Source organism: Rasamsonia emersonii (assembly GCF_000968595.1).
Source record: "Rasamsonia emersonii CBS 393.64 chromosome Unknown ctg1118621759980, whole genome shotgun sequence".
Taxonomy (NCBI): Eukaryota; Fungi; Ascomycota; class Eurotiomycetes; order Eurotiales; family Trichocomaceae; genus Rasamsonia; species Rasamsonia emersonii.
The window spans coordinates 1-12,061 of record NW_013563307.1 but is presented as its reverse complement, the minus strand read 5'-3'; the positions used below and the strand labels follow the sequence as shown (position 1 = coordinate 12,061).

Here is a 12,061-nt window from a genome sequence, read left to right as displayed (position 1 = left end):
TCGTCAGTACTTTTTCCTAATTAGAGATGCTGTTCCTAAGGTGGGGACAGAAAAAAGCAATATTCGACAGGGGAGCTCTGCTGGCAAAGCTCGAGCTGTGTCTGGAACAGAAATGCGGGGTAACATCAGTAAACAGTACACTGGTGTAGATTTCCCAAATGAGTAGATTCCAAAGTCTTTTTTTGTAGGAGGTAAATTCTGCTGAAAAATGGAGATAATGAAGGTACATACCTCCATTTACATTTCCGTACAATAGGACAATGTGAGCAGGTCGACATGTGTGAAGATCGAAACCACGGAACCGGAAAAGTCGATAAGAACACCGTCGTGCCACTCCCAGAAGGCGATGCCTGTGTCAGACTCCATTTGCTCGACGGTGGAAGCTTCACTGCGAGTGAATCGCGGATGCATGCCAATGTCGCAGAGACATCCTTTCAGTTGTACGTACACACAACTGGGCGTTCTTGGTGACACATCCAGATGTCAGAAACGGCACTCGTCATGACGTTTTGTGGGACTATGGAATGAGCTGTGTGTGTGACATGACAACGGCTTGTGTTTGGGGAGACTAATAGCAAACATGACGACTAACGAGATCAGTGGACGAGAAACAGAATCGAGAAGATTATACTCCCTGAGTGCAAAAAGTTCATGCTCGACGTCACCAACGCAGGAGGGCAAAAAGTGTCGATCCTCGACCAGATTCAGAGACATGGTGGTCCAGGCGATGTAGCGAGCGTTATCTTTAGGTAAGAGTTAAGAGTCAACAATAACTGTCACGAGACTCGCCGACTTACGTGACAAGTCACGTCCACTGGGACCACTGTCGACCTATCAAACCCGACTTTCTCGAAGCAACAGCATATTTCGGAGCAGGAACAGCTGACGCCTGCTCTCCAAGGGCATCTGGCAGAGAAGGACTTGCAATGTGAAGGACGATTCTTCGATCTGAAAGCACGCGACTAAGAACTGGCAAGAGCTTGGCGGTCCGTGGGTGAGACTCTGGCCGTTCAAAAGGGCCATGGACTTTTGGGGGGACAACAGTTTCTAGGTCATTCAGGCACCGGGCCACATTACTAGAAATCTGTACGCGGCTGCAACGGTCGATCAGAACGAATGGGCTATCCTTGGGAGTGATTGCTCTCATTAGAGGTATTGTGTCATCTGAATGATCGGTCTCCTATATTTACAGATCAACTATTCATCTCATTTACCTCTCAAAGTCTTTGGTAGTTGAGAAACAAGCTAACGAGTACTCTCGTCTTTTATAGGGAGCTCTTCGATGGCATCCACGACGTCGCGTGCTGGACCAATCCAGACGGCCACGAGGCGTCTTTCCAAGAGGATATTCCCGCTGCGAATGACACTATTGGGAGCATAATGTACATGGAGCAAAAGTTTAGAGCGCACATCGCCTTTGCGCACAATATAAGTTTGATAAGGAAAGGAGAAGACAAGGTATTGCTATTGCTCTCGATGCTTGACAGCGACATGGAGCGACTCGTGCGGAACGAGATATTAGCAGAAAAATGCAATTGAGCAAGAATCCCAATGGCCGTGATAATAAACGAAAGAAGATGCAAAATTGTCGTTATCTAATGTGGATATCGTCCTGAATAGGCAGTATGGAAGCATGCGGGGACTTGGCAAACTTGTCATTTCCAAAAAAGGAAATAAACCATCACGACGGGAACCCTCGTTAACTTCCGTCAGCCTCATATCGTTCCAATATTATATATATTTATGAATCGGCTTATATTATGCAGTATATTACTAGATTAATATTTATCGGCAGGTGAGTGAGCGCCGATATCTGGTCGACGCCCATCGATTTGTCTACTATGGTTTCATATTCACTGAGTGAAAATCATATAATGATTCTCTTACTGTTTTGCTTTTCTAATAGATAGGATTACTAAGTTAATATCCACAAAAGTCAATTTTGTCTGAAATGTTCTAGCAATCCGCCTATTCCTTGGCAAGGACGAGAGAATTCAACAGAAAAGGGAGGAGCAGGGTGTATTTAGTCTGATATCTTATCAAATTGCGTAGCTAGCAAGCATCATTCATTATCGGCTAATGAATGGATATCTATGACATGTTTCATACTTTGTCAAAAACAAAAGAAAACCCCTTTGATCGTGTCTTCACTGAACGCCCTGCTCATGCTCATATGAGATGGCAAAACTGAATGAAGCAAAACTAAAGCCATCAACTTTTGATACATCACTTTTCTATGGGATATCAAACACTAGACTGGTCCCCAGTGTCGGGTCCTTCTCTCTTTACCTTTCTTAGATTTCCAATCCATCCTCCAAGCCCTAGGGAAACCGGGATAGCCGTCACTCCACTCAGCAATCCCAGCGTCCATGACATGGTGCCCCACCCGTGATCTTCACGTATAAACCCCGCCCAGACTGGCCCAATCAGTTCTCCCAATGCAAATGCGCAGTTCATCAAACCATAAGCCTGAGCTACCGCGCCGTTCTTTCCAAAGGCGTCGGGAGACTTTGCCTTGATGTCATTCATGACAAGGGAAACCTCCGTCATGACGGCTGGAGTCGCCATAGAGAAAGAAACGCCAATAAATGCCAACAATACACAGAGCAAGACTTTGAGGCCTATTGTGTTGGCTGAAACCAGGCGAAGAAGTACTAAAAGTGGGACGTTAAGAAAGAAGGCACCGGCGGCGAGAAGTCTCCAAGCATGTTGATGACGGTCCCCAAATCTCCCCCAGATAGGTTCCAGAAAATGTGGTAGACAGAGAGCAATAAAAACGAGTCCCTGTCCTGTCTGCCCCCAGCCGAACGTGTCTTGCACAAAGATAGGCAGGACACTGTCGAACGAGTCCATGAGGATCGAAATGACAAAGTAAGCGTAAAGGGCGAGTAGCATCCGGGGAGACTTGAGAAGGATAAATGACGATGGTAGGCGACGCTTGGGGGGAAGGGGAGATACGAGAATCCTCGGGTGACATGTTCTCTGACTGTGAGGAGCTAGAGCTACCATTCTCAGCACACGTCCTGATCTTACTCTCTTTCGCTAAGTCTGATAATAGAACATCGTGGGTACGATCGAGAGAAACATCAGAAGTCGTAGACTCGGAGGCTGACTCCCCCAGCCATTTACGTGCGTCTTTCGCTTCGATCATGACGACGCGGAGAACAATATCCACTCCTATCATAGCGAATGTGACAGCAAATACTGCGTAGTAGCCGGCGTTTTGATATATGATACCTCCGAGCAGAGGGCCCAACATGATCCCTGTGCTGAAGGACATTCCGACAAAACCCATTGCCGATCCTACCTCATGATCTCCGAAGGTATCTACCAGCAGAGCCATTCCCACCGTCCAGACCATCGCCGCCGATATGCCTTGAAATATTCGGCCAGTGATCCAAAGGGCCAGGGTTGTACCGACGCAGAGGAGAGAAGTCGACGCTGCCAACGCGACGAGGCCAAATATCAGCGGCCATTTTCGGGAGTCCATCTTGTCTGCGAGGTATCCGAAGATTGCTGATTTGGTAATTAGCCGTATATCTGGTACAAAGCAGCTACTTTATAAAAGTAGCAGGGGCATTCTCTACACTCACGCGATGCGGCCAACAGGCAGGCTCCGTAAAGAGACAGTAGAATAGAAGTCCATCGTTGGCCTATAGCATATATTATTGATTAGCATCCGAAAAAAATCAAGTGAGATTTGCAATTAACGAAAATATGGCACGCACGATCCTTTGCTGGCAACCCTACCCGCTCCTCCAAAGCCGTCGGAGCAACAGGAACAATCTATACGAAATACTGTCAACACGAACAAAACCTGGGAAGTGATGAATGCTGGCTTACTACTCCGTAAAGAAAAATGTCCTATGAATGGCCACTAAAGTGTTAGAGGCTCATCAGGGACTATCTGTCGCGGGACGGGTCAGTCACCGCGAACGAGAAGAAAACGTACTGTAAAAATGGCAAAAGAAATAACGCCGACGATGAATGGTCTCGAAGACCGCCATTTGAGGCCTCTCGGAATGGAACGCGACGGGGGAGTTTTTCTTAGCTTCTCCGTCTCATAGTCTGAGGTGGAAGACCTACGCCACATTCGTAGCATGGCTTCTCCGTGTATAGAAAAGGGATGTAGTTAGGAAAGGACAAAGAGAAGGCATTCCAGTCTCCAGTCGAGAACTGGATGGAAAAAATCAGTATATGATGTCGTCTTATAATGTATACTGCGCCAATTTCGAAAAGTTTGAGAGTTCCTGAAAGCGATTATAACACCAACTAAAATCGCTTCCAGTGAAGCAAAGTCGGCGATTCAAATAATATAAAAGGGAAACCATTGAATAAAAAGGTTCAATTAGTGAGGATCAAGACGATCACTTAATATATGACAGGATCTGTGTGACCTTCAGCGGGGAGGAGGAAAAGCAACCGCCAGTTGGAAGGAGACAGCGGATTCGGACGGAATCCGACAAAAATCAGTGGCAAGTGATCAGTCGACCGGAAGTAACAGGTGCCTAGGTAGGTAGCACAATGTCATTGATTCATTATTAGTTAATCTGCAGTTTATCCTAGTTGGGATCCTGGTTGGAAGAGCTAGTTGCGTTGGATCCTTGGATCGAAATTGAGTTTGAAGACAAAAAAAGAATCCATATTGTTATCGTGTTTCAACTCAATTGCAGGAATCATTCAGTGATTTTTGATTGTATTATAACTGATAGAGGCGCTTATCAGAAACAATAGGAGATATCTTGATGTAAGTGATTGATTTCGCTGTTGATGAAGCTGGGATCCAAGGCCGGTTTTCCTGTGTGACTTGGGAAGTTCGGGGCGAAGCGGCAAGTGACGTGTGAAAGCCGTTGTTCATGAATCGCACCTGCCTAGGTAGGTAGCTGCCTTGGAGATATCAGGCAGCGGTGACAACATCACAACAACTATCAGTGAGCAATTTCAGACACACAAGAATAACAACGATGGCGTATATTCTCAGCTTATCAAGTAAAACGATGACTGAGAAAGTAGCTGTCTAACTACTGGATTTGAAAATACCAAACACCTTGGAAAGGTTGTCTAGCGGCACCTTGTCCACATAGTCGAAGAGAGTGCGTCTCCTCTGTGTCTCACCCCCGTAGGGCTGGGAGACAACGCTGGTCACTCGCTTCTCTCTGCTGGGTCCGTAGACACGGGCTGTGAAGCCAGATTCGATATCCCCGCCCTGTACAGGAGACCACGGCGCCACGCCGTGACAGAACTTGAAGAAATCTTCCGCGAAAGCCGTAGCGACCGCTTGCTGGTCGGGAGTCAGGAACTCGTTATAGTTCTGGAAGAGGTACGCCAGGTCCAGAATGTGGCTGGATCGACCTTTCCACGGTCCATCCCAGGGGTTCTCCTCGTTGAAGTAGTAGACATAGGCGTTTCCAGGCCAGCCTTTCACGTATGTCAAGACCGGTGCGAAAAAGACGACGTCGTTAAGGAAGTCGAGAACGCCTGTAAATGCCTCCTCATCGGAGGCGCCTTCTGCGATTCCATATTTCTGAAGAAGCTCGCGCACCTCTGTGGGGTGATCGGGAAGAGCTTGATTGACAGCATCGATAAATCGTCTCGCAGCGTTATTCTTCAACTGCGGGTTGAGGTATGCAAAAACACTGATCTAGAGAGAGAGCATGTCAGAGAACGTCATATGTCTCATTTGCAGAATACCTACATCAATCTGAGCATTGCCAATAAGCAGTTCCTTGCACCAAGTCTTTCCTTTCGGGTAACTTTTGCCTTTATCTCCAATTTCTTCGAACGTGGGCATGGTGGGAATCAGATCGCCGTCTACTGCAAACCCGATGGATACGGTAGGAGGGAGCTTCGAAATTAGATCCTGGGCTGGTCTCTCGAGAAGAGCTTTGATACGTTCTTCGGGCGTTGCGTCTGCCAGACCCCACGCTTTCATGGCATCCTCGTAACCTTGCTCATGGACACTCAGGGGAAATGGAATCATCAGGAGGTTTGTGCCACTCATGGCAATTGCGCGTTTGAAAAGAGGCTGCTCTGAGTGAATGTGCTGAACCACGGAGGCTAGAGAGAAAAAGAATGTCAATGTTTGATTTGACCGATAAATAATGCACGCAGTCGACCAGACTTACCTCCTCCAGCGCTCATGCCAGCAAGCGTGATATTCTCAGGATCCCCGCCAAAGTCCTGGATATGCTTTCGGACCCATAAGATCGCAACCTTCTGATCTCTGAATCCATTGTTGGCTTTGTAGCCAGCATTGCGCAGCTCCTCTGATGTCAGGAACCCAAAGACGCCTAAACGATAACTGCGATAAGGCCAACGAGTCAGGACAAATACAAACAATCGAGCTCGGAAAATGGGAAATAGCTTATTCTTACTTGATCGACACAGCGACGATGGGATATCCCTTTTCCTGCGACAGCTTGACCAGCCGCGCGTAGTCAAATTGAGGCCAGGAATTCGCGCCCAAAACAAATCCACCGCCGTGGATGAAGAGGAAGACCGGCAGTTTCGATGCCGGTGTCGTGCCCTTGGGAACGGTAATATTCAAGTTCAGACAGTCGAGATCCGACTGAGGAATGTCCTTCTTGGGGAGGGTATGTTGGATGGCACCCTGTTCGAGGTCGCACCCGATTGTGATCGACGGCGTAGCTGGCCTGAATTCAGTTTAGACAATGAAATCTCTCTTACACACACTCTCCGGACAATTTTGCCTGGATGCTAGGGTAGGTTTCCATTGCTCACCCGTCTTTTGTAGCATCGAGGACCTCTCCATCATCCCGCCGTTCTACGAGCTCTGCTTCTGCCAGTCTATTCCGCAGCGTGGCGTATTTGATCCCGAGGTATTGCACCACTCCATCGCCAGTTTTACCCCGGATCTCGCCGAGCGCGGTTGTCTTCAGAACTGTGGTCATTCTTCTACTTTAAATCCTGAAAATTCTTGGAGAAAGTCTGCAGCTCTTGCGTAGAGTGAATGGCACACACTACTCCTCATTTCAGTTTCTGCATTTTCGGGGTGGCGGGCCTGTTCATATAAAGAGCTCCTCCACGGTGGAGGTCCAGGCCGTTTACCAGCCAGCAGTACCCCACGAAGTTTAGCTAGGGCAGAGCCATTAATTGAATATCTCGTATTCTCCTCTCTGAAGTGGGTTCTCATCCATAGATCCCGTGGACGATCCATCGGGGTTTATCCGCATCCTCGAGGAATCACCACCGGCGCAATTCTTCCGGCTATGCGTTCTAAGTTCTAGAACATGAATTCTAAAATAATCATCTTCTTTCTCTTGAACATCTGATGTGGTACAGCCGTCTGGCCCTAATGGATGCGTGTGTGGTGAGGTTGCAGCTCCCATTGTCCAGCACTCGGAATTCCCCCGCGGTGCTCCCCACAGATTCCCCACATGATGCCCCAAGCTGCTGGACCACGGCATGGCAGTCACGAGCATTGACTCTTCTAATCTTTTTCCCCCGTAAATGTATATTTCTCGGGTGGTAGCACCCAAATCCTGCAGGTTGGCACTTGCCGCTGACCAGGTATGAAGTCCTACTGCCCTTTCCTTCACCCGTTGTCAGAGCGCCGCTTTTGCCCAACGTTGGAACCCAACGTTGTGAACACACAGGGTAAGACCTGCGGGTCTCGAGCCTACAGAATGTGTCTCAACGAGAGTGAGGACGTCAATATCTAAAATAGCTCTATTTCCCAGACTGGAACTGCATGGTATAACCGCCGGTCTTCTCGTCCTTAGTGAATTTGAAGTTGTCGGTCGACAAACCAAATGGTTTGAGAACGCTGTTACCAAGCTGGAGGAAGAAAAAGAAATCATCAGTATAACCTAAATCGTCAAAGAAGCATCCAGAGTAACTAATTACCTCTTTTAACTTGCCCATCATCTCCGCCACCTCCTTATCTCGGGCAGTCTGGATCCGAGTCGGTAATTCGCGGAGCGCTTTCTGCACAATCTTCTTGTCCTGGGGCGGCAGGTTATCCATGCCGGCGAGCTCCTTATAGTCCTCCTCCGCTCCCTGCAGATTTGCCCACCCGCCTAGTTCCGCTCTCGCTCTTGCTCGTCTCATCAGCGCTTTCGCGCGGATCCGTTTGATGTCATTCCGCCGCTGGTCGTCCTGTTTGAGGCGTTCAAGCTCTGCCTCTTCATCCTCGCCTGATAACTCGACTACAGCGTCTTTATCATTCCGCGACTTGTCCTGCGTCTGTCCCGTTTTGGCATCCGCAGCAGCTGATGTCGACGGGGGAAGACACCGGTTGAGGCTCTCGATGCTGGCCGTTGCCGCATCCACAGCGGATTTCCAGTCCTCGAGTTTCAGGTAGCAGGCGGCAATATTGCTTCGTAATACGGCGATCTCGTAGTCGAGGTAGTTTGGACAGGAAGCAAGGGCACGGTCATACGTCGATATGGCGTCGGAGTAGGACGCAGCAGCAAACAGCTTGTTGGCCTCTTCTTTGCAAGCATGTGATTCGGCTAAGAGTCTCTTTATCCAGAATCAGTAACAAGTACGGAGCATGATGTGCGGAGAGCAGGGATTGTATGTATGCAACTAACAGCTTCTTCGTCAGCAGGAAAACGGGCGTCATGGAAAACCTCCTCATCTTCGCTTTCGTCGTCAGTTTGACCTGCTCGAGGTACATCTGACTTGGTATCTGAACGCGAATCAACTGCAGTCGTCTTCTTCATTGTCGACGCGATAGATGGGGAGAACAATAAATAAATAAATAGTGGTGTGGGCGGAAGTTATCAGAGTTGGGTATGACGCCAAGCTGGAAATTAAATTCCCGGCTGCTTGCTGCCCACTCCACACTAAGGAAGGACCAATAATTTTTATTTTCTACAAAGTGCGAACAGGTACACGAGAATCACTGGGAGGAACAATCTACAGACAATAGCTCAGGCAGCTGAAGATCATTATTGAATGCTGAATACAACAGCAGATACTCTGTTCTGGCCAATTACTTCGTAAAACCAAACCGAGTTAATATTAGCCGCCAAGGTACGGAGTATTGCATGATCCTCGGGAAGATCCGAAAACCTACTCCAGGTTCCCGAGGCCGCAGTGACTCCGTTTCTTATCGCAGCTTTGCCTAACAGGCATACGACATTGGGAATTGTAATTAGTGGGAAAGATATATATATTCCTAAATCATGACAGCTGAAACTTCCAAGTACGTCTTTTTTTTATGGAGTGCATTCCAGGGAATTTTTTATGCGCAGTCTTGGACTGACTGAATGCCCCTCACCCGCGCTGCAGATTGCCCCGCGTGCGGGCATGTCTCTTCGACATGGACGGCCTGCTCATCGACTCCGAGGACAAATACACGCTGATCACGAATGAGATCCTGGAAGAATATGGCAAGCCCAAGTTACCCTGGACGATCAAGGCGCAATTGCAGGGGCGACCGGCGCCAGAGGTCAGTGCCTCCCTAGGTACCTTGTTGACACTCACCAGGGCAATATTATGTGGCTGACTGTTTATTCCTTTCATCCAGGCCAGCAGGATCTTCCATGAGTGGGCCAAACTGCCCATCTCACCCGCGGAATTCGCCGAGAAGCAAGTCGCCCTGCAAGAGAAACACTTCCCTACCACGAAGCCTCTGCCCGGCGTTGTCAAACTCCTGAAAGACCTACAGTCGACCCTGAGCACGGACCAGCCAGTGTATGTCGCGCTCGCGACGTCATCACACAGCAAGAATTTCAAGCTCAAGACGGATCATCTGCAGGACGTGTTCAGCGTCTTCCCTGAGTCCAGGCGGGTCCTGGGCGATGATCCCCGGATCGGAAAGGGCCGCGGCAAGCCCTTACCGGATATCTACCTGATCGCGCTCGAGACCATAAACGCGGAGCTGCGACAGAAAGGCGAGAAGGAGATCCAGCCAAGCGAATGCCTGGTGTTTGAGGACTCCGTGCCCGGGGTGGAGGCCGGTCGCAGGGCGGGAATGCAAGTCGTCTGGTGCCCGCACAAGGATCTCCTGCAGGAATACAAGGGGCGAGAAGAAGAGGTCTTGGCCGGGTTGACAGGGGAGCATAAAGAGGAGGAAAAATCCGACCCCGAGAAAGAGGCCCATTCGTTGCAGGCTGAGCGAGTGTCTCACGGGTATGGGTCTGGGAAACCGGGTGAGATCGGGGACGGATGGGGTCAGTTGCTTTATACCCTGGAGGATTTCCCGTATGAAAAGTACGGCATTGTCATTCCGTAGATAATGATGATGATTTGTCTACGAATTAAATCTTTTTTGTTTTCACGGTAAAGATGAAATAGATCTACGACTCAATGAAGTCACAATTTATTTTTACCGGAATGCCATTCGATCTATTGGAAACATTCGCTAGTGTACAGGGGATCGTCCAAGGGTGAATTGATCCAGGGGGAAACAAAAACTCGAAGAATGCTAATAAAACAAGGTATCCGAAAAAACTGGGGCACCTGAAAACTGGGGACAGGGCATCACGCAGCCAAAACTCAAAAACTAATAACACAGGGGATATGCCGGAAAAAAAGGGGGGTGAATAAACCAGTGTGAATAAACCACAACGATGAGGACAAATTGGGAGCAAAATTGATGACATGAAAAATGGGGGGAAGATGGCAATTCCGAGTCATACGGTCAAGACAAGAAGAATGGGGGTGAAAAACAAATACTAACACAGCGAATATGAAGAAGATCAGGGGAAAGACGTGAAAATTCAGGATTATTAGGGCAATGTAGAAAAGTGCAAATAAAAAAATACAGTGGACATGAAAAAGATCGGGCAGGGGGGAAAGAGAATCGTAAAGACAAACCAGGAGAATGAATGCAACACGAATGGGGGAAAAGCAAAAGCAAAGTGAAATCTAATGGGAATCTGAGGTTTCTTGACGTGACAAAAGGGACACTTTCCAGAAGCATACCCTGATTGACTAACCATCGACTCCTTTTCTAGGAAAGAATCGATTCATTAATAGCCAGTCATGAACTCATGAATCATTTCTTTCGTGGCGTCATGACAGAACATGAAATGAAGGTGCCGAACAAAGATGTAGTCGATCAAAGTCCGTGACAGGAAGTGCCTGCGGTGATTGACGGAATATGCATCAAGGTTGTCGTTCGTTGCAGAATGAATGAGACTTAGTGGTGAGCCCTCTTGGGAGGTGGAGGCACCATACCCTCGGCGGCGGGGCCCATCTCAGCCTGGGAACGCTTACGGCTGGTTGCATTGCCTGAACCGCTGGCCGGCTGCGGACGAGGGGCCGGGCCAGTCATGGGATGATTCTGCATCTGGTTGACTTGCGGCTGAAACGCTTGCGCAGGCATGGGGCGGCTCTGGTTTTGGCGGACGGACTGATTCTGCTGCTGGTTCACCTGCTGGTTGTAGACCATATGATTCTGGTTCATGTTCACCTGCGGGTTGTATTGAGTGGCCTGTCCAGACATACGGCGGTTCTTGTTTGGGGAAGCCGACGGATTGAACTGCGGGTCATAGGTCTGACCAGCCATGGCGTTCTGGCTCATGTTCGTCTGCCGGTTGCGTCTCGGCGTTTGGGGAACAAACTGGTTCACCTGCGGGTTGAGGTTCTGGGTTTGGGGGACAAACTGATTCGCCTGCTGGCCATAGACCGTACCAGGCATCTGGTTCTGATTCACGTTCGCCTGCGGGTAGCTTTGCTGCATCGGCTGCGCAACCGGCTGGGGAGGGACCTCAGCAGGCATCGAGTAGTTCTTCTCCGTCGGGTATGAAAGATTATCATCGCCCTCAAGATAGGCGGCTGCATTGGTCATGAGAAAGCCCATGTTCTGCGCAGGACCAGCATTTTTCTGAGGATAAGTGGGCATCGCATAGCGCTGCTGCACACCATACTGGTTCTGGTGCTGAGTCGGCAGCGGAACGTAGCCGTTGGTCTGCGCGTTAACCATGGGGGTCTGCAACTGCTGCAGGACAGCGGGCGAGGGCCACTGGTTGTTCGGCAGGAACCGGGCAGCGCGGTTGGTCTGGGGGATAATCTTGGGGACCTGCGGTGCGGTGGCATTGAATGCGGCGCGCTGAGCACGAGGCAACGGGTCCGGCAGATAGTTCTG

At 49.2% G+C, this 12,061-nt stretch overlaps 6 protein-coding genes across 6 annotated transcripts; 2 read left to right on the top strand and 4 right to left on the bottom strand.

The window, feature by feature from the left end:
* Positions 1 to 276: 276 nt before the first annotated feature.
* On the top strand, positions 277 to 1,539 carry T310_1251 (uncharacterized protein; the record flags this gene model as incomplete). Its single annotated transcript, XM_013475860.1, has 3 exons — positions 277 to 440; positions 615 to 749; positions 1,272 to 1,539. 3 exons carry the CDS (start codon positions 277 to 279, stop codon positions 1,537 to 1,539), a joined length of 567 nt encoding a protein of 188 aa, XP_013331314.1.
* A 705-nt stretch (positions 1,540 to 2,244) lies between these two features.
* T310_1250 (uncharacterized protein) lies at positions 2,245 to 4,102 on the bottom strand (the record flags this gene model as incomplete). Its single annotated transcript, XM_013475859.1, has 5 exons — positions 2,245 to 3,002; positions 3,034 to 3,540; positions 3,594 to 3,653; positions 3,729 to 3,786; positions 3,953 to 4,102. 5 exons carry the CDS (start codon positions 4,100 to 4,102, stop codon positions 2,245 to 2,247), a joined length of 1,533 nt encoding a protein of 510 aa, XP_013331313.1.
* Positions 4,103 to 5,017: 915 nt separating this feature from the next.
* On the bottom strand, positions 5,018 to 6,911 carry T310_1249 (Carboxylesterase; the record flags this gene model as incomplete). Its single annotated transcript, XM_013475858.1, has 5 exons — positions 5,018 to 5,641; positions 5,696 to 6,057; positions 6,126 to 6,301; positions 6,375 to 6,653; positions 6,742 to 6,911. The coding sequence occupies 5 exons, from the start codon at positions 6,909 to 6,911 to the stop codon at positions 5,018 to 5,020; spliced, it is 1,611 nt and encodes a 536-aa protein (XP_013331312.1).
* Positions 6,912 to 7,689: 778 nt separating this feature from the next.
* On the bottom strand, positions 7,690 to 8,687 carry T310_1248 (Tetratricopeptide repeat protein 1; the record flags this gene model as incomplete). The annotated part of the gene is made up of 2 exons (XM_013475857.1): positions 7,690 to 8,484; positions 8,556 to 8,687. 2 exons carry the CDS (start codon positions 8,685 to 8,687, stop codon positions 7,690 to 7,692), a joined length of 927 nt encoding a protein of 308 aa, XP_013331311.1.
* Positions 8,688 to 9,289: 602 nt separating this feature from the next.
* T310_1247 ((S)-2-haloacid dehalogenase) lies at positions 9,290 to 10,204 on the top strand (the record flags this gene model as incomplete). The annotated part of the gene is made up of 2 exons (XM_013475856.1): positions 9,290 to 9,418; positions 9,497 to 10,204. The coding sequence occupies 2 exons, from the start codon at positions 9,290 to 9,292 to the stop codon at positions 10,202 to 10,204; spliced, it is 837 nt and encodes a 278-aa protein (XP_013331310.1).
* Positions 10,205 to 11,113: 909 nt separating this feature from the next.
* T310_1246 (uncharacterized protein) lies at positions 11,114 to 12,061 on the bottom strand (the record flags this gene model as incomplete). Its single annotated transcript, XM_013475855.1, has 1 exon — positions 11,114 to 12,061. A coding segment is annotated over one exon (948 nt), but the record flags the coding sequence as incomplete, so codon positions are not given.